General features: G+C 44.2%; 1 protein-coding gene across 4 annotated transcripts in view; it reads left to right on the top strand.

Annotated features, from left to right (window-relative positions):
- LOC110500696 (neurexin-2) overlaps positions 1-25,659 on the top strand; it is a 1,070,834-nt gene that overhangs the window by 465,726 nt on the left and 579,449 nt on the right. For all 4 annotated transcript variants that reach the window (XM_036958142.1, XM_036958143.1, XM_036958144.1 and 1 more), the window contains exon 6: positions 19,940-20,241. In XM_036958142.1, coding sequence (XP_036814037.1) covers positions 19,940-20,241 — 302 coding nt within the window. The remainder of the gene's footprint in view (positions 1-19,939; positions 20,242-25,659) is intronic.

Raw genomic sequence — 25,659 nt, 5'->3', positions numbered from 1 at the left:
GAGTGATGTCATCTCTGTCTTGTCTGGCTAAGCAGATTGTGCAGTCACCAGTGAAATTGAAATGCAGCCGTGGTTAATTAACAAACAGCCTATCACCCGTCCAGTTAGCATGCTGTCAATATTTACTGCTGTTTCCTGTTGCTAGGGAGGGCTAATATGTTGGTCCTAGAGAGAGTGAGGGAGTATGTTTGGCATGGAAGGCAGCTCAACCTGTTGCTAGGGAGGGCTAATATGTTGGTCCTAGAGAGAGTGAGGGAGTATGTTTGGCATGGAAGGCAGCTCAACCTGTTGCTAGGGAGGGCTAATATGTTGGTCCTAGAGAGAGTGAGGGAGTATGTTTGGCATGGAAGGCAGCTCAACCTGTTGCTAGGGAGGGCTAATATGTTGGTCCTAGAGAGAGTGAGGGAGTATGTTTGGCATGGAAGGCAGCTCAACCTGTTGCTAGGGAGGGCTAATATGTTGGTCCTAGAGAGAGTGAGGGAGTATGTTTGGCATGGAAGGCAGCTCAACCATTTTCTTCACTTGTTACACTTTTTATGCTCTTTCATATCCCCAGCGTGATGTCCAATTACATGATCACTTTGTGACCATTAACCAACATAGAGGAGACAGGAGACTGCATGACCTGGAGGGATGGAGGGAGGGACACAGTATATCACTATGCATAAAAATTACAGCTCAGAGTATTTCTACATGAGCGCTGGCCCTGAAAACCACTCTTAGCATCGACAAGCCCTCCCGTTGAAAAGGTTAGCGTTTAGCCGAAAGGCTGTCCAATAAGATCACGGATGGAGAAGAAAAATAAACACCCTGCATGTTTTACTGTTTCTCTTTACACTCACATTCACCTCCAAATGTCAGCGGCAATATTGATCAGGGAAGAAAAATGCAACGTGAGTCACGGGTGGAAGAGGAAATCATATTTCAGAACCTGACGTCTGCATTTGTCAGTCAAAGGGTCAATCGTATTTGCGAGATGTAATCTTGTGTTGCAGTATTTGGAAGATGCGTTGGATAATGTGGTTATTAGGAGGAAATTACGTCGCTAAGATAGCAGCCACCAGGCCAAGTCTCTGCACACTTTCTGTTCAGGTGGTCATAATAGCCGCCGCCCCCCCCCCCCCCCCCCCCCCCCCCCCCCGTGAGCTAGAATGCAGAGCCGATTCACGGGGTCAAAAAGTCAACGCCCTAGCAACGAGTTCCTGCTCATTATAAAATAGCTCCTATGGCACCTAGCACCTTGTTAGTGGTTAACCATCTTAAAGTACAGACATTCTCTGTCTCACCATTGACTTCTCCCGAGTTTGTCTTATTTTTCTACCCTCCTTCCTTCCTAAGCAGGCAATCAATTCTCTCACTGCACTGATAACACAGTGCCATGTTTCTAGTTGGGTTCCATCTTTGAAATCTATCAAGGGTGGTTGCTACTAGAAACGAGAACAACAGAGAAAGGACTGAGTCATAATTTGGAGAAAGTTTTTACTAACCATTTACGTTCTTGACGCAAAGGTCACAGTGGGGTGTTTAATCAATGTGTCTTTTCAGAAATTAAACACTCGTTTCTGGTGGGTTACAGATCAGAAAGCTAAACCCAGTAAAAGTTTCCCAGCCATTTTGGTTTCATAAGCAAAATAAAGTTGATAATATTTATTTAGTAGAAATTTAGCAGGATGAAATCTCTTGAGAAAAGTTGGTTATTCTCAGACTGATCTAAAGTTGGGAATTCTTAGGCTGATCTAAAGTTGGGAATTCTCAGGCTGATCTAAAGTTGGTTATTCTCAGGCTGATCTAAAGTTGGGAATTCTCAGGTTGATCTAAAGTTGGGAATTCTCAGGTTGATCTAAAGTTGGGAATTCTCAGGTTGATCTAAAGTTGGGAATTCTCAGGCTGATCTAAAGTCGGGAATTCTCAGGTTGATCTAAAGTTGGGAATTCTCAGGTTGATCTAAAGTTGGGAATTCTCAGGCTGATCTAAAGTCGGGAATTCTCAGGTTGATCTAAAGTTGGGAATTCTCAGGTTGATCTAAAGTTGGGAATTCTCAGGTTGATCTAAAGTTGGGAATTCTCAGGTTGATCTAAAGTTGGTTATTCTCAGGATGATCTAAAGTTGGTTATTCTCAGGCGGATCTAAAGTTGGTTATTCTCAGGCTGATCTAAAGTTGGGAATTCTCAGGCTGATCTAAAGTTGGGAATTCTCAGGTTGATCTAAAGTTGGGGATTCTCAGGTTGATCTAAAGTTGGGAATTCTCCGGTTGATCTAAAGTTGGGAATTCTCCGGTTGATCTAAAGTTGGGAATTCTCAGGTTGATCTAAAGTTGGGAATTCTCAGGTTGATCTAAAGTTGGGAATTCTCAGGTTGATCTAAAGCTGGCAATTCTCAGGTTGATCTAAAATTGGGAATTCTCTGTCTTTTTCTCCAGCTCATCCCTGCAGTCCCCCCTTGCTGCTTTCAAATTAACATATTAAGTAAAGCAATTTACGTGGGACGTTTTTTGGGCAACGATTCAATACAATTAAAACATCCCACGGAAACAATGTCATATCAACAGTAGCTCATAATTAACTGTGCGAAAAAGTCTCTTTTTTTTACCGTGATGTATGTATCTCTCAATGCAATTATGTTTTTTTTCCTTCCCATTTGAAGAGTGATTGTATGAAAGCAAATAGAGCCATTGCCACTTGTAGTGTGCGACTGCAGGCTTCAAGGTGGTCTGAGTTCTTGTTCTTTTGTGTTCGAGGCTCCATTGAAACGTCTTGCTGTATTTACTGAATATGCTGTATGTGTCACTTACAATGCATTGTTTAGGTATTGGACTAATACCTTGAACCCTGTTATTGTCTAGGCCTGTCATTGCTACCATTCACCATAGTATGCACTTTAACACATGCATCCAATACCTGATTGCAAATATTCTGGCTTAGGAAACTCAGAATTCAACCAATTGTTGATGTTGTTGATGTTGCTGCTGCCTCGTGTGGCAAGTCTCAGCCCCTGTTACTGGGTTACTCTGTCGAACATACAGCCATGGAGCTAATTAACAAGTCTTACAGGCCTATTTCAGCCATCTTTTTGTCTTGGGCTTGCGTGACATGTACTCTGTACCCTGTGTCAGGCCTTGAGATTGCACAGGCTTTCACTGTGATAATGGTCACCTGCCAGACTCCGACTGCGGAGGAGATGAGGAAAAGTGAGAAAAGGAGGTAGAGAAAGAGAGAGTGTGAGAGAGGCAGGTCGAACTCGAGTCACGATGCCATCAGCGGGCGGTTTCCCCGGCAACGGGCAATTAAAGCGTCCTTTGTCTAAGTAAGTGCGTCTCGTTAATCATTTTCTATTTCTCGTCCCAGTGAGGGAGAGGACGACAAACGGACAACACTGGAATAGGTTTAAAAAGTGGAAGTGCCAAGAGACACACACAGGGAAATTATATCATGTAGGGTGTGTGTGTGTGGTGTGCGGGGTCGGGGGGTTCAGGGAGCAATTGACTCACCTGGAGGATGTGTAATCTGTAAAAGGTCAGAGTAAAACCCCCCCACACACCACTGTCAAATTGCTGCTTGGACCCCATGACTTTTGTTGCAATGGAAACAGCCAGTAAAAAACACTGATACATCACAAGCTATACATTAGTCTGCTATTTTGATCAAAATGTTTTGCTATTCTTTATGACTTCATTAAATACTTTTTTTTTATCACAATAATATAGCAACTGCTTCTTGTCTGACCATTAAGTGGCTGTCAATCAGAATAATTGCCTTTAAAATGCATATGCCACTAAACAGTCAAAAAAAGGTGAACTTTGGCCTGCTGTTTAAAGGTGGGGGTCCAATTGAGTTTAATCAAGGGTTTTTTCTTGCTGAGTGGTACTTTAGAACCTTGTTCAGGGGTCTTCTTTCCCAAAGGGCAATGTCAAGTGTATAGACACTTAGTAGACTCTTTATGTAACTGTCAACGTGTACTGTAGTGTAGTGCTGTGCGGTGATGGACGATGTCCATTTTTCAAGCTCCTGCAACACAGCTACGTTGATTATTTCAGTGTTTAACCATTACTGAAGTTCTTGATATGATTCAATATTCAGTCATATTTTGTGAGATATTTTATAAGGGCGACGTTGGTCTGTGGAATAAAATTCAAATCAATCCATGTTGCTAGAAAATGTAGATAGGTCCACATGCAGTTTAATTGATTGGATCTGCAAACAACACTGTTAAATAATTGATAACTTAAACATTTAATGAGTAGTACCGTGCTGAATCCATCTAGCCATAGTTATATGTACTGTATAAGGACGTTTTAGTGCCAATTTGTTTTGCTCAAAGATACCTCACTATACTCTAACAAGGGCTAAAATGGGTGTCGTTCTGGATACCTGTATACAATCACACCATACAATCCATGTAGAGATTGCATAAATTATTATCCTTGAAAACCCAGTTTTTCTAACAATGCAAGAATATATACAATTAGCCCCCATCCCCGCAGGAGGCCTTTTGCCTTTTGGTAGGCCGTGATTGTAAATAAGAATTTGTTAAATAGTTAAATAGTTATATATATATATTTTTTTTTTATAATCTTAATGCATTGTTGGTACAGTATGTGAGGATTAAGTGTTAGCAAAGTGCTAGAACAGGCTTACATTGGAGCACAAATAACCCTCATTCCCTTGACCCTATTCAGTACCTATGATGCATTAATTCCATTCTTAACTCAAAGGCAGTCTAACAAGATAGTTAAAAACTAGCGGTACCGACCAACCACAATCTACAATCCTTCACAGAAGACAACCCATTTCAATATGGATGGTCCATCCATCGATGGCGTCACTTGAAACAAAAGAAACCGTTGTGTTTTGTGTTCCCTGTCGTATTCACCTCGAGGCGAAGTGGCGCTGGCGGTCAGGGTAGAATCAATGGAACTGGTGGCTGTACAAAGCCTGGCATGCTTGGCAGAAAATGAGCTCGGCAGACGGCAATATACAGCCTTCATTATGGGAGCGCAATCAGAGTCTACAGATCAATATCCGGTTATCACCAGTTCTAGTACTAGAAGACCAAGGGAGGCCCATTGTACGGTGGGTCTTTTGTCGATGGAGAACCAATGCCGTCACATCAGAGATCCGCTAGCTAATCAGTGAATTACTCACGTTAGCAAGTGTTGCTGCAGGCTAGGTCAGTTTGGGCAGGAATCGATAGCTCCTTTACAAGAGAGAACGCCTTAGTAATTACGCCCTTCCTTATTCAGCTGTTCTTTCATCCTTATTAAGGTCAGGGTTCAGTTTTGGGTTTGCTCTGGAATGGATTAGCTTGCGTTGATCCATTGCTTTGTGTACAGACTGATAGTAACGGACCCAAAAGTCTCCCAGCATGGGAACTTGGGCTGTCTGCACTGCTGTGTCTGACTACAGTTGAATTCTGATCAACTTGGAGACTTGTTACTGCTGTTGGTTTTGGCTTGTTGCTAACTAAACCAAAGAGTGCAGAAATCCTGAGCATTTAAAAAAACAAAAAAAAACAGGGAAGGCCCCTGTTTGCAACTCTTCTATAGAAAGGGAAGGGGTTGCTTGGGTACACCAGAGAGTAAGTTATTGGCTCGTCAGAGATTGCAATACCACATTGATGTTTTTTTTTTCATGACAGCTGACAGTTGAGATTTATGAGGGAGAGAAACATCTAGAAGGAGCACAACAAGGAGGCTGAACAACTTGTATCAATCATGTCTTCTCATTTCCCTTCCTCCCCACTGACAACAACCTGAGCATCTGTTCTGTCTCCCTCCCTCTCTCCTCTCTTCCCCTCCCTCTGGCCCTTTTTCCATTGGTCTGATTCCACTTCATCCCCACACGTTTCAAATCAGATGGCTTCCGTGAGAGAGATGTTTTTTTTTGTCGCTGCTTGAGTGCTGAGCAAACACACACACACACACACACACACACACACACACACACACACACACACACACACACACACACACACACACACACACACACACACACACACACACACACACACACACACACACACACACACACAAACTGACACACGCCTAGCAGAGGATGCTAACCATACATCATGTCCCAAAGGCTATTGTGATTCATGTGCTTCAAAGCATTAATATACAAAGCTCTATCCCACTGTTACCATTGCAATGCATTCTCCATGTGTTGGAGCGTTAGGGGTAGCCTGGATTACTGTATATAGGGAGATTAATGGACAGTGACTGTGTATAGATGGACTGGCAATGAGGTCATGTGTTATGAAGTGTGGATAAACATGGTGTGATTCCCCCTGTGTCCCTATTGGCCCCTCAGGGACACCCTAGACAGGCGAGTGTATAAGTAGCCAATGAAAGAGCAGCGTGGAGAGCAGAGGAGAGCCTGATTCCTGCGGCAATGTTTTCTTCCAGCAGGGCAGCCAAAATCATTGTGTGTGTGTGTGTGTGTGTGTGTGTGTGTGTTTGACTGAAATAAACACAAAGAACAAACACACACACTCACACACGGACACACGGATACGGACACACACACACACTAACGCACGCACGCACGCACGCACACACACACACACACACACACACACACACACACACACACACACACACACACACACACACAGCTTAAAAGTATCAATGGGTCATTTTTGACACCAAAATGGTATTATATTTTACTTTTTTGTATGTTTTTCATGTTTTGAACAAATATGTTGATACATTTCATCCATAGCCACTTGTTATAAAAGTTTTTATGTTATTCATTCAAAGTGTTGCTGAGAAATTGGTGATGGAGCTAATCTGACATACCGGTATGACCTAACATGGCCACCAGACATTTAGCTCTTCATTTGGAATGCTTTGGCTTTTCAACTTAGTTCCAATTGCATCTGAAAGAAGAGACTCTCAACTTTGTATGGAGACACTGACTGAAATCTAAATATGTATTTATTTTGCAGTTATAGTGGGTGCCACGCCCGCAGGGAACACATCTGGGATGGCTCCATATCTAAATATTTCGAGGGTACTGTGTCAAATTTGGTGCATTTGTCACAAAGTTCACTATTGAGTCCACATTTTCAGCATATTCACATACTTATCAAGAGAACATCCCTGGTCATCCCTACTGCCTATGATTTGGCAGACTCACTAAACACAAATGCTTTGTTTGTAAATGATGGCTGAGTGTTGGAGTGTGCCTCTGGCTATCCATAAATTCTAAAAACATTGTACCGTTTGGTTTGCTTTAATATAATTAATTTTTACTTTGACTAATTTACTTTTGATACATAAGTATATTTAAAACCAAATACTTTTAGACTTTTCCTCATGCAGTATTTTACTGGGTAACTTTCACAAGTCATTTTCTGTTATTTTTAGATTTGAACCTTTCTTTAACTGGGCATGTCAGTTAAGAACAAATGCTTACTGTCAAGCCCTGACCTTAGAGCTTTGTTACGTCTCTGTTTTGGTTTGGCCAGGGTGTGATTTGGGGTGGACATTCTATGTTCCTTTTTCTATGATTTTCTATTGCTAGGTTTTGGCCACATAAGGTTCTCAATCAGGGACAGCTGTCTATCGTTGTCTCTGATTGGGAACCATACTTAGGTACCCCTTTTTCCCACCTGTGTTTGTGGGAAGTTGACTTTGTTTAGGACACTTAGCCTTTGACCTTCACGGTTTGTTTTTGTAGTGTTTATTGTTTTGTTCGGCGTCATTTTGATTATTAAAAGAAAATGTACGCTGACCACGCTGCACCTTGGTCCTCTCCTTCAATCAGCCGTGACACTTAATTACAATGACGGCCTACCCCGGGGCAATTGTGCGCCACCTATGGGACTCACAATCACGGCCGTTTATGATACAGTCTGGAATTTAACCAGGGTCTGTGGTGACGCCTCTAGCACTGAGATGCAGTGCTTTAGACCGCTGTGCCACTCAGGAGCCCATTAAGGTATCTTTACTTTTACTCAAGGATGACAATTGAGTACTTTTTACCCCACTGCAATCAATTAATGTTTTATGCTGCAATGTAGTTGTCTCTTGTAGAATTGACTTAATTCAACAGAACTTTATATGCCCCAGATCCATTCATGTAGAAATTAACTGACCTATTTTTATTTGGTCAAAGAGTTTGGAATATTCGTGCGGAATTACCTTTGCCAAGTCGGTGACCATCGTTGGTGTGTTACATTATGTTTATAAAAACAGTCTGACTTGTCGACTGCATGAACTTTACAAAAATCATGTCATCAAAGGTCATGCTGATTTTTTTATTAAATTGTCTTTAAGTCCCTGCAGTTGCTTCTCGCCAACTACACCATCCAGCCATAACCTGCATTGTGGGAGGCACTATTTGTCAACCAATCATTAGGGTGTTTTTGTTTGAACCACGTGAACATGGCCGAAGATGAGACTCAAAACAGGAACCAGCTTTGCCGTGATTCTAAAGCTACAGGGGATACAAATTAAAGTGATATTTGAGACTTCTCTCTATGAAATTAATATTACACGCATTATGTTTTCAGGTTGTTAGTGTGTGTGATATGGGGGTATAGAAACATTTATTTTGACGTCTATACAGAAGAACGCTAGTTACAATAGAAGCTATGTTGACCCTGCCATGTTGATCTGAGTCTTGCTGTTTGAGAACCATTAAGTGTCCGACTTTCGGCTGTCTCAGATGCACCCCTTACTTCACTCGCCGACAGTCAGCTTCTTTAGGCTTACTGGTCAAACACACCCCTTGTTTTGTTTGGATGGCGGAACTCATTACAATAATACCCAGCATGTTTTGCAAGTGTACATTTTTTACATTTAGATATACAGTACCTGTCAAATGTTTGGACACACCTACTCATTGAAAGGTTTGAATTTATTTGTACTATTTTCTACATTGTAGGAATCATATAGAATCAGGTAGTAACCACACACAGTGCCTTAGACCGCTGCGGCACTCAGGAGACCTGAATGCCAAGAGTCACCAAATCTGTCAACAAGGCAAAGGGTGGCTACTTTGAAGAATCTCAAATATCAAATATAATTTGGTGTGTTTAACACTTTTTTGGTTACTACATGATTCCATATGTGTTATTTCGTAGTTTTGATGTCTTCACAATTATTCTACAATGAGTAGGTGTGGCCAAACTTTTGACTGGTACTGCACATTTTGGTAATTTCTGTAACCATTATTGAGAATGTCATTGTCGTTAAAGTGGTCTGTTGGTTGAGTGCATTTTGTTCATAATTTCTGCCAGTTCTGAAGCTACTGAAAAGGCTCACATAAGTGCAAGATACAGATGGGAGCATTACTGTTTGTTACAGAAATCTCTGTCATTGTTATTGGAAATGAAACATGTTAATGTGACATTGTGTTTTCTTCGTGAAGTTGGACGAGCTACAGTGAAAGAGCTAGGACGGACATCATTGATCCATTGAGGAGGTATTTGTTCCACTTGCGTTGACAAACTGTATTCATTTAATGATGTTTCAATCTGACAATCATTTTGTATTATTTTTTTTCTCAATTTAATAGTATTTGAATAACACAGATCACTGAACTAAATCTGTAATAATAATTTCATGTTTCCATTTGGTGTTACCACTGTCCAAAACTGAATTAAGTAATGTACGTCCACCCAGCTCTTCAACCCCCTCCCAAAACAGCCCAAGTTAGGTGACTATATATATTGCAATCGCCCAAAAAGGGTATGTTATGGTTCATTATGCATTGGCTAATGTGCCACACAAGTTGTGTGATGGAGGCGGCCATTGGTTTCTTCTTATTAAATCGTCCCCCTCTCTCCCAGTCTTAACTCAATCCAAGTTAATATGCTACACTGCATTTTTATTACTGTAATGAACAGTCTTAGACTAATGTTAAATCCTGGTGATTTTCTGTACTGATCTTATTTAATCTTGTGATACTTGGACTATCTATTCCCGTCATTGCTCTTATGTCAGTTCTGTCCGTTCTTTATTTCATACTAGCCAATTGGTTTACATGCAGGGTGTAACTGTGCACTGCTTAATTGACATGTGGCGTTTGTCCTGAGTAGTTCAGGTTTACATTAAATAAGACTACAGATCCATGGGCTGGTTCTGACATACAGTGGCTTGCAAAGGTATTCATCCCCCTGGGCGTTTTTCCTTTTTTTTTGCAATACAACCTGTAATTTAAATTGATTTTTATTTGGATTTCATGTAATGGACATACACAAAATAGTCCAAATTGGTGAAGTGAAATGAATAAAATAACTTGTAAAAATGGAAAATTGGTGCGTGCATATGTGTTCACCCCCTTTGCTATGAAGCCTCTAAATAAGATATGGTGCAACCAATTACCTTCAGAAGTCACATTAGTTAAATAACGTCCACCTGTGTGCAATCTAAGTGTCACATGATCTCAGTACATATACACCTGTTCTGAAAGGCCCCAGTGTCTGCAACACCACTAAGCAAGGGACACCACCAAATAAGCGACACCATGAAGAACAAGGAGCTCGCCAAACAGGTCAGGGACAAAGTTGTGGAGAAGTACAGATCAGGGTTGGGTTATAAAAATAAACAACAGCAACTTTGAACATCCCACGGAGCACCATTAAATCCATTATTTAAAAATGGAAAGGATATGGCACCACAATAAACCTGCCAAAAAACTTACAGACCAGGCAAGAAGGGCATTAATCCGAGAGTCAACAAAGAGACCAAAGATAACCCTGAATGAGCTGGAAAGCTCCACAGTGGAGATTGGAGTATCTGTCCATAGGACCACTTTAAGCCGTACACTCCACAGAGCTGGGCTTTATGGAAGAGTGGCCAGAAAAAAAGCCATTGCTAAAAGAAAGAAATAAGTAAACACGTTTGGTGTTCGCCAAAAGGTATGTGGGAAACTCCCCAAACATATGGAAGTAGGTACTCTGGTCAGATGAGACTAAAATTGATCTTTTTGGCCATCAAGGAAAATGTCTGGCACAAACCCAACACCTCTCATTATCCCGAGAATAACATCCCCACAGTGAAGCATGGTAGTGGCAGCTTCACTGTTTTTCATCGCCAGGGACTGGGAACTGGTCAGAATTTAAGGAATGATGGATGGTGCTAAATACAGGGAAATTATTGAGGGAAACCTGTTTCGGTCTTCCAGAGATTTGAGACTGGGACGGAGGTTCACCTTCCAGCAGGACAATGACCCTAAGCATACTGCTAAAACAACACTCAAGTGGTTTAAGGGGAAACATTTAAATGTGTTGGAATGGCCTAGTCAAGCCCAGACCTCAATCTAATTGAGAATCTGTGGTATGACTTTATGCATCAGCGGAACCCATCCAACTTGAAGGAGCTGGATCAGTTTTGCCTTGAAGAATGGGCAAAAATCCCTGTGGCTAGATATGCCAAGCTTATAGAGACATACCCCAAGAGACTTGCAGCTGTATTTCCTGCAAAAAGTGGCTCTACAAAGTATTGACGTTGGGGAGGATGAATAGTTATGCACACTCATGTTTTCTGTTTTTTTTGTCTTATTTCTTGTTTGTTTCACAAAGTGGTAGGCATGTTGTGTAAATAAAATGATACAAAACTGCAGAGTTATTCGAGGAAGCAAAGAGAGGAAGGCTCCACACCAGTATCATATCGAGTTATTTCTCCTCAGTTTCATGATATCTAATTGGTAGTTATGATCTTGTCTCATCGCTGCAACTCACCTACAGACTCGGGAGAGGCGAAGGTCGAGAGCCATGCGTCCTCCGAAACACGACCCTGCCAAGCCGCGCTGCTTCTTGACACACTGCTCCCTCAACGCGGAAGCCAGCCGCACCTATTTGTGTTTTTCTATACCTGTTTGCTCCTCTCCCTGTAAGCTTTATAGATGCTCCCCACACCCTGGGTGAAACCCTTCTAATTTAGTGTTAACTGCGCGCAGTCTCTGTCAGAGTTTGGAACTGCCGATGTGCGATCAGAACGCAGAGTTGATCTCAGCCTTTGCTGCCCTTCGTCCTATGCGGCCATTGACGTTTTGGCCCTGACGGAAACATGGTCCCCCCTCAGAGAACACTACTACTCCAGGTGTTCTCTCTTCATCTGACTACGTTTTCTCTCATAGTCCAAGAGCATCTGGTCGTCATGGTGGTGGCACGAGTGCACTCATTTCTCCTAACTGGAGATTTTCTCTTTTTCTCCCTCTCTCACCTGTCCATTTCCTCATTGGAATTCCATGCCATCACTTTCACTTGATCACTCAAGCTTTACATTTTTGTTATCTGCCTTTGATTCATTTCTTTCCAACTCTCTCTTTTCCCTCCTTGCCTCTTTTGACCTCATCCTTTCCCAATCCCCTCCAACTCACAAGGCAACACGCTTGAAGTCATCTTTCCAAGAGACTGTTCTCCTACTAATCTCACTGCAAACCCCCTCCAGGTCTCTGATCACTTACTTTTTTCCCTTTTCTGTCTCCCTTTCCTCCAACCCTAAGCACAATCTATCCCAGTACTCTCCTTTTTAATCCTATCATCTCTCCCTTCTGCTAAATCTTCCTGATTCTACCTCTTCCACCCTACTCTCCTCCCTTTTCGCATCCTATGACTCACACCGTCCCCTTTCCCCCCGGCCGGCTCGGCCTTCCCCTCTTGCTCAGTAGGTGAGCGACTTATTGCGAGCTTACTGAACAGGTCTGAGTGAAAAAGGAGGACAACTAAACTTATGGACCTAGCATCCTTTCACTCCTTCCTCTCTACCTTCTCTTCCTCTGTATCTCCTGCTAAAGCCATTTCAAGCTTCTGCTTCTAACTAGCTTCTTCCTAGGAAACTCTTTTCCACCTTCTCCTCCTTCCTTACTCCTCCAACCCTCCTCCTCTCTCCCTTCTCTCTGAGGATAACTTTGTCAACCACTTTGAAAAGAATGTTGACGATATCCACTCCTCATTCAATCAGCCTATTGAGTCCACTGGTCTCACTCACACAGAACTACCTTTCGCCTTGACCTCTTTTCCCCTCTCTCTCCAGACGCGACTAGTGAGGTCTGGCCGCCGGACAAACTACCTGTTCGACCTCATCTAGTCCTCCCTTCTACAGACCATCTCTGGAGACCTTCTTGCATTCCTCACTTCCCTTATCAACTCATCACTGACCATTGGCTGCATCCCCTCTGACTTCAAAATGGCCTAAGTCCTAGATCTGTCCACTGCCTTAGACACCGTGAACCATCAGATCCTCCTCTCCACCCTCTCAGGGCTGGGCGTCTCAGGTTCTGCACACTCTTGGATTGCATCCTACCTGGCAGACCGCTCCTACCAGGTGACATGGAGAGGATCTGTGTCTGCACCACATACTCTCACTACTGGTGTCCCCCAGGGCTCAGTTCTAGGCCCTCTCCTCTTCTCTCTATACGCCTAGTCACACAATATCCTCAGATGGTCTCTCCTATCATCACTATGTGGATGACACTCAACTACTTGTCTCAATACACCTTCTGACACCCAGGTGGCGACACATATGTCTGCATGCCTGGAAGACATCTAAGCTAGGATGTCGGCCCATCGAGCTCAACCTAGACAAGACAGAGCTGCTCTTCCTCCCGGGGAAGGCCTGCCTGCTCAAAGACCTCTCCATCACGGTTGACAACTCCACAGTAGCACCCTTCAAGACTGCAAAGAACTTGAGAGAGAGAGAGAGAGAGAGAGAAAGAGAGAGAGAGAGAGACTGGTCAATGCCATTGATTCAACATGGGTTGGAATTATATCCCTCTCTGATAACCATCACTTTACTGTGTAGCTCAGAGAGAGGGGTCTTAGCTAAGACATGGAACGCTTCCTTAGGGCATATGGTTACAAATCAAATATCACCTGTACAGTCCTTCACATTATATAGAGATTTTGTGAATGTAGGTATCAGAAGTTAGGTTAAGAGCTTGAGACATTGCGGAAGTTGGAAAGTGACCTAGTAGTCATGTAGAAGCTGGGAAAGTGCCCTAGTAGTCATGTAGAAGCTTGGAAAGTGCCCTAGTAGTCATGTAGAAGCTGGGAAAGTGCCCTAGTAGTCATGTAGAAGCTGGGAAAGTGGAGAAAGAAAGGCAGTTAGTAGACAGACAGTTTTCCAATGCCAGTGAACCGACTGTATCAGTATATCAGGCTATATCCAGGCTATACCCAAGCTATTCCCAGCACATCAGGCTTTCAGTCTTGGTTGAGGAGAGCCCAGTGCCTGTAGTGGGGCATCAAGGCAGAGAAGAGGCAGGTTTAGGAGGAGAGGAGAGAAGATTGGGCTCTGGATTGGAGGAGCACCTGATTGGTATGCTGTCGTCAGGCGGTGTGGAGAGGGAGAAGGCTAGGAGGGTTGTTGGGAGGGGGGTTTACTATGAGAATAAATTGGTTTTGGGTGTGGAGGGAGGGAGGGAAGGGAGAGAGGGAGGGAGGGGAGAGAGGTAGAGAGAGAGACTGACAGAGTGGAAGAGAGAGAAATGTCTTGATATTCGTTTTATGTTGGAAAGCGAGTGGTGGAGCTGAAGTGGTCTCCACCGTCCTTGTGGGGAGGAATGTGGGGAAGTGGGGCTTTCCAGGACCCTCTGTAGAGAACGAGGAAGGATCCTGGTTTATTACAGTATACAGATCTAAGAGAGGGGATGGGGAGAGGGCTTACCAATGGATCCTAGCAGGGAAGTCTAGGAGACAGAGGAGGGAAAAATTGATGTAGAGAAGTAGAGAGAGAAGGAGGGAGGGAGGGAGGGAGGGAGGGAGGGAGGGAGGGAGGGAGGGAGGGAGGGAGGGAGGGAGGGAGGGAGGGAGGGGAAGAATGATGGAGGGAAGTAGAGAGAGAAGGAGGGTGGTAGGGAGGGAGGGAAAGAGGGATGGAGGGAGGGAGGGGAACAGGGGAAATGGAGAGAGTGCTATCTACAATCTACTGAGACTGGTCAAATAAGTGTTTTAATAACATGGTTCACGTAAATGTTCTTGATTGTCTATACACTGTATGTTTATTTACCCACTATAGACACTATGTTTACACTGTATGTTTATTTACCCACTATAGACACTAGGTTTACACTGTATGTTTATTTACCCACTATAGACACTAGGTTTACACTGTGTTGATTTACCCACTATAGGCACTAGGTTTACACTGTATGTTTATTTACCCACTATAGACACTAGGTTTACACTGTATGTTTATTTACCCACTATAGACACTAGGTTTACACTGTATGTTTATTTACCCACTATAGACACTAGGTTTACACTGTGTTGATTTACCCACTATAGGCACTAGGTTTACACTGTATGTTTATTTACCCACTATAGGCAATAGGTTTACACTGTATGTTTATTTACCCGCTATAGGCAATAGGTTTACACTGTATGTTTATTTACCCACTATAGACACTAGGTTTACACTGTATGTTTATTTACCCACTGTAGACACTAGGTTTACACTGTATGTTTATTTACCCACTATAGACACTAGGTTTACACTGTATGTTTATTTACCCACTATAGACACTAGGTTTACACTGTATGTTTATTTACCCACTATAGACACTAGGTTTACACTGTATGTTTATTTACCCACTATAGACACTAGGTTTACACTGTATGTTTATTTACCCGCTATAGGCAATAGGTTTACTCCGTATGTTTATTTTCCCACTATAGGCAATAGGTTTACACTGTATGTTTATTTACCCACTATAGGCAATAGGTTTACACTGCATGTTGATTTACCCACTATAGGCAATAGGTTTACTCCGTATGTTTATTTACCCACTATAGGCAATAGGTTTACACTGTATGTTTATTTACCCACTATAGGCAATAGGTTTACACTGCATGTTGATTTACCCACTATAGGAAATAGGTTTACACTGCATGTTGATTTACCCACTATAGGCAATAGGTTTAAACTGCATGTTGATTTACCCGCTAAAGGCAATAGGTTTCTGAAGATGTCTTGTGGGACGTGGCGTTGTAATGCATCATGCCAGGGTCAGAGATAGCATCACCCCCCTGTCATCATCAGAGCACCGCCATGCGACACTAAAACATGTCCCCTCGTCCTTTCCTGTCAGTCTGAGTGCTCAGGCAGTGTCTTATTTTTTAGTTCACCCCTTTGTCAGCCACCTGCCCCATCCCCTCCAAAAATAAAGTTATTGTCTTCTGCAAGCTGCCTCCTTCCATTTCATTAGCTCAATCTCTATCATCTGACACCACGGCTCATAGAAAGCAATCACAAGTAGTGATGTGCAATTCGCTAACGATTCATTCTTTTTGAACAACTCTTTTTACTGACTCGAGAGTCATGATTTGGGTTTTTTTCCGAGAAACTCATTCATTTTAGTCGTTCACTTGACCTGCTGGCCGCATTGAATTGTACAGCAGGATTTAATACCCACCCCTCCGGCTCAGTGGCTCCAGAGACGTACTCTGACCAGCATCTGTTCATCATGTGAGCGAGGGGAAATAGATCATGCTGCAGGCATCATGTTAAGAACTGATAATTGATCGCATGTGGTGCAAGAATGAATGCTGTTAATTGATTATTGAATGTTACTCGATGGACACATCTTAGAACCAAAGCATAGGCAGCCAGCCTCTCTCTGCTCAAAACTCGAACTCGAGAACGAATCGATTGGGCTGCTGTAGTTTGTGAACGGTATTGTGCTAATCTCCCTTGCGGCAGTCAAGCAGTGTCATTCCGAAAAGTAATTCACAATCTAGTCTGGTTGTGTCCGCAACTTGACCTCAAAGGTAACCGTTAACAATCTTATTTCTATGCCTAGCAATCACAAATGTAAAAAAAATGAAGCACACATTTATGAGTCTCCGTCACAAATGACAGCTCCAATAATAAGCCCTCTATGGTGAACGAGAGGTTTGTAGAATCATGATTCTTTTTGAGTTTTTAATTCATTGTTTGCCAGTAGGGGGTCATCTGTGCATTGGACATTACTGAATCAAATGAACGAAATGAGTCGAAAGATTCGTTCTTTTGACTGAATGACTTGAAAATATCAGTGAGAAGAGCCAAACTTCTCACCACTAATGGTGCTGCTTGTTGCTTACTGTTAACAACCCAACTAGTTGTTTTTCTGTTTTTTTTTTCTCTCTCTCTCTCCTAACTTAAGACATAATTGAAAATGGCTACTGCGGTCCATTTACCACGCTTTTGTTCTTACTACATCAGCGAAACAGAGACCGTGAGGAGTCTGTTTACCAGAGATTGTCTCTTTCTCTATTCTCTCTCTCTTTCTTTCTTTCTCACTCTCTATTCTTTCTCTCTCTCTATTCTTTCTCTCGCTCTTTCTATCTCTTTCTCTCTCTCTCTGTCTCTCTCTTTATTCTCTCGCACTCTCTATTCGTTCTCTCTCGCTGCCTCTCTCTTTCTATCTCTATTCTTTCTCTCTCTCTCGTTTTCTTGTTTCCTCCACGCCATGATGCCTTTCCGCCTCGTCTGAGATTACTCTAAATTCCAATTTAAAAATAAAACATAGTTCTCTTCATTAAATGGAGAATTCATTGTCTACCTCAGTTATGGGATGATTGTGTGTGTCCGTACATGCATGTTCACAATACTGTATGTGCAGGCGTTTCTATAGTTTTTATGACTGCCATTTGAAAAGAAAAGCCTGTATGAGTGAATGCTTAATCAGACATGTTAAATACATAGTCAAATCACTTTGATTGATGTGCTTGAAAAGTCATTATTTTAACACATAACAGAAATGACAGCAATCCTACATCAATTGATGTCCATGTCCTCTCTAATTAAGCAATAAGCCCCGAGGAGGTGTGGTATATGGCCAATATACCACGGCTAAGGGCTGTTCTTAACACAACGCATCACGGATTGCCTGGACACAGCCCTTAGCCAAGATATATATATATATAGAGACATATACCACACCTCCTCATGCCTTATTGCTTAATTATAACATAAGGAAGTGAAACGAGGTGTGTTATTATTATTATGAACTGGTTACCAACGTAATTAGAGCAGTAAAAATAACTGTTTTGTCATACCCGTGGTATACGGTCTGATATGCCACAGATGTCAGCCAGTCAGCATTTAGAGCTCAAAAAACCCAGTTTATAAGTTTGAAAAACCTGAAGGCTGCATCCCACCACTAGTCTCCCCACCACTCTCACCACCGCTCTCACCACCGCTCTCACCACTACTCTCACCATCAGTCTCACCATTACTCTCACCACCATTCTCACCACTACTCTCACCACCACTCTCACCACCAGTCTCACCACCAGTCTCACCACTACTCTCACCACTACTCTCACTACTACTCTCACCACCACTCTCACCACTACTCTCACCACCAGTCTCACCACTACTCTCACCACCAGTCTCACCACTACTCTCACTAGTACTCTCACCACCACTCTCACCACCACTCTCATCACCAGTCTCACCACTACTCTCACCACTACTCTCACCACTACTCTCACTAGTACTCTCACCACCACTCTCATCACCAGTCTCACCACTACTCTCACCACTACTCTCACCACTACTCTCACTACTACTCTCACCACTACTCTCACCACCACTCTCATCACCAGTCTCACCACTACTCTCACCACCACTCTCACCACTACTCTCACCACTACTCTCACCACTACTCTCACTAGTACTCTCACCTCCACTCTCACCACTACTCTCACCACTACTCTCACCACTACTCTCACTAGTACTCTCACCACCACTCTCATCACCAGTCTCACCACTACTCTCACCACTACTCTCACCACTACTCTCACTACTACTCTCACCACTACTCTCACTACTACTCTCACCACCACTCTCACCACTACTCTCACCACTACTCTCACCACTACTCTCACTAGTACTCTCACCTCCACTCTCACCACTACTCTCACCACTACTCTCACCACTACTCTCACTAGTACTCTCACCACCACTCTCATCACCAGTCTCACCACCACTCTCACCACTACTCTCACTACTACTCTCACCACCACTCTCACCACTACTCTCACCACCACTGTCACTACTTCTCTCACAGCCACTCTCAGCTCTATAATTGTAATTCAGTGCTCAGGAGATGGTGGTCCTCAATCTATCTGGCCCTCCCGACCCTGCCCTCCCCTGGGAAATGTGTGCAGATATTGGAGTGATTTGCAGTAATAGAACTTTGGGATAAATGGGATTATCCAATCCCCTCCCTCGCAGGGTTCCCCCTGATTCTCAAGTGAACCTCATTACCTGAGCTGGATCCCCTCAGAGCGTCCTCAGGGACACGGTGAAATTACAACAGCATGGTGTTTGTGTGGATCACTGCTCTGTTGGGATGGCAGCTTGGTGATAGACCCTAGTACCTGAGGTATAACAAGATCTCACGGTTTGACTAATTTGACTTCAGATTCTGACGTGTATCAAATTTTCTCCAAACGTTACATTTCGGGGGGTTTTGGGTTTCGAAGGCAAAACCCCCCCACTGGACGTCCTCGGGACATGAACAAACGTCCAATTTCGAAGTGAATCTTGAGCAACCTGGCTCATATAGACACATGAATAGGAAGAGTTATGAGGTGTTGAGTGTCCACATTGTGCGGAGAGACCTCATTATTCATTGTAATTACAGGATGTAGTCTGTTTTATTACGAGACATTTGGAAACGGTGTCTTCCTCCGCCGTTTCATTGGGATTTGACCCGTGTCTGTAGTGTGAGCTGACTTCCTTTGACTGTTGCTGAAATAATGTGTGGCAGGTGGACTGACAGAAAGAACAAGAATGTCGACCTTACTCTGACCTCTTCGCCTGTCTTTCTCACCCTTTTATCTCCATACATCTCTCTCTCGTATCTTTTGCTTCCAATTGTATCTTGGGTGTGTGTCACCAATACAGAAATACACCAAACATGAGTTCCAGCAGCTCTATATGAGCTATACACATCTGTAACTGTAACCCCCCCCCCTCTTCATCTTCATGTCTCTCCAGGGAAGGAAGTGTCGGTGGCCACATTCAAGGGGAACGAGTTCTTCTGCTATGACCTGTCGCTGACGCCCATCCAGAGCAGCACGGACGAGATCACGCTCTCCTTTCGCACGCTGCAGCGCAACGGCCTCATGCTGCACACGGGAAAGTCGGCCGACTACGTCAACCTGTCGCTGAAGAGCGGCGCCGTCTGGTTGGTCATCAACCTGGGCTCGGGCGCCTTCGAGGCGCTGGTGGAGCCCGTCAATGGGAAGTTCAATGACAACGCCTGGCACGATGTTCGCGTCACCCGCAACCTGCGCCAGGTAAAGAGACACGACGTGTTTGGTCGAGCTTCTCTGCAGGGTTTCTCTCTCGCTTTCTGTATCTTGCTCTCTTTTTTTCTCTCTTTCTTTTCTCTCGTTCAAGCTATTCAATCTGTTGGTCTATATCTCTGTGTATCTACCTCTCTTTCTTCCTCTACTTTCTCCTGTCACTTTCTGTCTGATGATGGTGATTTTCTCTTCCACTTCCAGGGTTGAGATCTGCAGAGGATTGCTGTGGTGACTTTCTCCCGTCATGTTTTCCTTCTCTGAAAAACAACCAAATATCCATGAAATCTGCTCATTGGGAAAAGCAGGGGGGGAAGGGGGTCAAAGTTAACAGCACAGAGAAAATATAATAGACCCAGCACATGCAATCACAAGTTCACATCCATTTGTAGATCTGGATATCTAATACCCGTAGGTCTACGTTGCCCTAATAGGGAACTCTGGGTTCAATAGTCATGTTTCAATATGTATGCATGTAAAGCACTTACCCACGTTATGATTTCTAATTAATCTGTAGAGACGGTGCATTTTATCCCCGTCTAAACCCATTACTCAACAGATCTTTACAACCCGCTAATCACAGTCAGGAAGAAAGGAATCCCACACACACACACACACGCACACGCACACAAACACACCAACACCCACAAATTGAATAGCAGAGGCAGAGGCTCGATGCCAGGTCATCAATTGGCAGTTGTAGATAGTGGCAGTGAGATGCAATCAATTTGACTTAAGATTGCCTTGCTTACTTCTCCCAGTGTTTTGGTAATGGTAATTGGAACGAATGGCTTGTCGGCCCTAATAATAGCTGTTGTAATGGGCCCGTATTGCAACCATGCCTGATGTGAATGCGTTAACAAACAAGAGAAACAACGGCAACTCTTTTGTCCAGCGCAGGCAGCAAACATTTACACAAAGCCCTACTTCCTATCACCTGGAAACACAACAGGAGCTTCAAACTTCCCAGGACTTTTTAATGACTGCAGAGTTCAGTCTCCGGCAGGAGGAAGAAAAGTTGTGTTGCTGGGAAAGAAACCTGAAAAGTGAAGTAAAGCTGCTGCGTTGTCTTTCAGAGGAAGCTCTCCAGACCAACTCGGGTTGAAGTATTGGCTGTCATAAAAGTCTGATTCTTCCTGCAGAGGTTCGGCCACTGCAGTCATGTCATAATAAAAAGCCATGTAGTTTATGTGAGCTTGACTCAGGGGGCAAAGTGTTTGACACTGGGAAAACTCTGATCGCACACTGACAGAGAGAGACTTGTTTGGGGTGCACAGTCACTAAGTCATACAGAAGCCGGAATGCTCACTGTACTGTGCAATTCTGGGATCATAGGCACACGCACGCGCACACACACACACACACACACACACACACACACACACACACACACACACACACACACACACACATTAGGGATGGGCATTTTAAATGACTTCAGTAGAGCCTCCCGAGTGTCACAGCGGTCTAAGTAACTGTATCACAGTGCTAGAGGCGTCACTACAGACCCGTGTTCAATCTCGGGCTGTATCACAAAATTGTCCCAGCGTCTTCCGGGTTAGGGGAGGGTTTGGTCAGGGGGGCTTTACTTGGCTCATCGCCCTCTAGCGACTCCTTGTAGCGGGCCGGGAGCCTGTGGGCTGACCTCGGTCGTCAGGTGAACGGTCTTTCCTCCTACACATTGGTGCGGCTTGCTTCCAGGTTAAGCGGGCGCGTGTTAAGAAGCGCCGTTTGGGTGGTGCAGTGGTCTAGGGCACTGCATCGCAATGCTAGCTGTGCCACCAGAGACGGCCGCGACCTGGAGGTCCATGGGGCGACACACAATTGGCCCAGCGTCGTCCAGGTTAGGGAGGGTTTGGATATCCTTGTCTCATCGCGCACTAGCGACTCCTGTGGCGGGCCGGGCGCAGTGCATGCTAACCAGGTCGCCAGGTGCACGGTGTTTCCTCCGACACATTGGTGCGGCTGGCTTCCGGGTTGGATGCGCGCTGTGTTAAGAAGCAGTGCGGCTTGGTTGGGTTGTGGGCTGTGCGGCTTGGTTGGGTTGTGCGCTGTGCGGCTTGGTTGGGTTGTGTTTCGGAGGACGCATGGCTTTCGACCTTCGTCTCTCCCGAGCCCCTACTGGAGTTGCAGCGATGAGACAAGATAGTAACTACTAACAATTGGATACCACAAAATTGGGGAGAAAGGGGGTAAAAATGTTTATTTTTCAATGTAAAAAAAAGAAGCGCAGTTTGACAGGCCATGTTTTGGAGCATGACTCGACCTTCACCTCCCCAGCCTGTTGGTTGGTTGCAGCGATGAGACAAGATCGAAATTGGGGAGAAAAAGGGGGGTAAAATACCTAAAAAAATGATTATGCTAAAATGATTTCAGAATTCGAATAACATCATGATAGTTTTTCGGATATCCGGATAGTCGAAATAAGAAATACATTTGAATCTTCAATGGAGACTTGCTCGATGCGCGCGCGAGAGATGGTGCACTGTACTCTGCTTGTTTCAGGAGAAGGGTGTGGGGGAGGGGCCAGAGAGAAGCAGGGGCCACTGTGAGGTACTCTATGTGATTGGCAAAGAGGGAGAGAGAGAGAAAGTAGCCAATCCCAATTGCTCTAGTAGATAAACATATTGCTACCACAGGCTATCTATCATACCATCTGGTAGTGCCTGACTTGACTGCATTGACTGCATTCACATTGTTGTGAAGAAGCTAGTTACAGTATCCAGCTAAGTTAGCAAGCTAGCTAGCTAAAGTAGCGAGGCTAATAGAGGCTATTTTGCAGCACTCCCCATGAAATGTCTACAACAACTGCGTTCATATGAAACAACAGCTACCGGTTGGTTGATCATTGAAGCCTACTCCTTTTCATTTAACCAACTTAATTTCGTAATTTTAATTACATTTTGCTTTGATTAGAAATCTCCCAGTTCCCTTGCTACACATGTAGCCTCTGACTGTAGCCCATAAAACTGTTGTTTTCTTAAACTATTGAATATGATGGTCTATCCTATGTAGTAATGTCACAGATAGACAAAGGCCTAGCACACAGGAACACAGGAACACACTCACACACACACACACACACACACACACACACACACACACACACCTACACACAGGCACACACACACACACACACTCACACAGGCACACACACACACACACAGGCACACACTTACTCACACACACTCACAGGCACACATGCGCACACACACGCACACACACACACACACAAACCAAACACGCACACACACTCACAGGCACACACACACACTCACACACACACACACGGCAGGGGTCAAATATGTTTGCTGTTGGGGCATGCTTGCTCACCGGAGTGAAACTGGTTTAATGAGCTTGGAAAGCCAACATGATTCTAGAGATTTAGACCCTGATCCCAGCCACTCACCACCAGTCCCAACATAGCAATCCACACTGAGCTATACCACACACACACACGCACGCACGCACGCACGTACACACACACACACACACACAGGCTGAGGGAGGATAAGGAAGGCATTGACCTGACCAGTGACCTCTGACCCAGTGTTTGCAGCCTCTCTGCTCTTGGACTAATCAATAGAGTGGTAGCAGATCATGTTACACATACATATGCAGGAGGCAGGAGAAGAGAGAGGCATGCAGAAACACACACTCACACACACACCATTCACCCCCCCACAAACTGTTCAGCCTCCCGTTCGTATTATATACTGTTTTCATCATGATGTCATATCCCTAGGATAGCCCTCTCCTCAGTCTTCACCGGCCCATAGCTGTACCCCTAGCTCTAAAGCCACGATTATCAATCCGTTTTAATGCCTACCGTAGTTTGATTCCATTCCATTGGTTTTAAGTGCTCTTGCTGTGTGGTTTGGCATCATTAGTAACAATGAGCTTCCCAAACTGTCCGTCATTCAGAGTTTATTTTTTTCTCTCATTGTATTTATTTCTCATCCAACACCACCCACCTGAAACCTGTGAATGTGTCACCTTTTTAATGGTAAAAAGGAGGCAGAGAGAATTAGCTGAGAAGATATGGAATCCTAAACAAAGAAGAAATGCCAAGAAACACAGAAGAATCACAGCGCCACCCAGTGGTGTTGAGAGGTAATGCTGCACTACAGGTCTGTATAGGGGAGAGGTAATGCTGTACTGCAGGCCTGTACATGGGGAGAGGTAATGTTGTCCTACATGTCTGTATAGAGGAGAGATAATGCTGTCCTACAGGTCTGTATAGAGGAGAGATAATGCCGTCCTACATGCCTGTATAGGGGAGAGGTAATGCTGAACTGCATGCCTGTACATGGGAGAGGTAATGCTGTACTGCATGCCTGTACATGGGAGAGGTAATGCTGTACTGCAGACCTGTATAAGGGAGAGGTAATGCTGTACTGCAGACCTGTATTGGGGAGAGGTAATGCTGTACTACAGGTCTGTATAAGGGAGAGGTAATGCTGCACTGCAGACCGGTATAAGGGAGAGGTAATGCTGTACTGCAGACCTGTATTGGGGAGAGGTAATGCTGTACTACATGTCTGTATAGGGGAGAGGTAATGCTGCACTGCAGACCTGTATTGGGGAGAGGTAATGCTGTAATGCTGTACTGCAGACCTGTATAAGGGAGAGGTAATGCTGTACTGCTGACTTGCTGACCTGTATAAGGGAGAGGCATAATTGTACTGGAGGCCTATATAGGGGATTTGTAATGCATAGGAGAGGGGTAAATGCTGTACTGCAGACCTGTATAAGGGAGAGATGCTGTACTGCAGGCCTGTATAGGGGAGTGGTAACCCTGCACTGCAGACCTGTATTGGGGAGAGGTAATGCTGTAATGCTGTACTGCAGACCTGTATAAGGGAGAGGTAATGCTGTACTGCTGACTTGCTGACCTGTATAAGGGAGAGGCATAATTGTACTGGAGGCCTATATAGGGGATTTGTAATGCATAGGAGAGGGGTAAATGCTGTACTGCAGACCTGTATAAGGGAGAGATGCTGTACTGCAGGCCTGTATAGGGGAGTGGTAACCCTGCACTGCAGACCTGTATTGGGGAGAGGTAATGCTGTAATGCTGTACTGCAGACCTGTATAAGGGAGAGGTAATGCTGTACTGCTGACTTGCTGACCTGTATAAGGGAGAGGCATAATTGTACTGGAGGCCTATATAGGGGATTTGTAATGCATAGGAGAGGGGTAAATGCTGTACTGCAGACCTGTATAAGGGAGAGATGCTGTACTGCAGGCCTGTATAGGGGAGTGGTAACCCTGTACTGCAGGCTTGTATAGGGGAGTGGTAATGCTGTACTGCAGGCCTGTATAGGGGAGTGGTAATGCTGTACTGCAGGCCTGTATAGGGGAGTGGTAATGCTGTACTGCGGGCCTGTATAGGGGAGTGTACTGTACTGTA

The sequence above is a fragment of the Oncorhynchus mykiss genome, chromosome 21 (assembly GCF_013265735.2).
Source record: "Oncorhynchus mykiss isolate Arlee chromosome 21, USDA_OmykA_1.1, whole genome shotgun sequence".
Taxonomy (NCBI): domain Eukaryota; kingdom Metazoa; phylum Chordata; class Actinopteri; order Salmoniformes; family Salmonidae; genus Oncorhynchus; species Oncorhynchus mykiss.
Note: the sequence above shows the minus strand (reverse complement) of the source record. Positions and strands in the feature narration are given on the sequence as shown.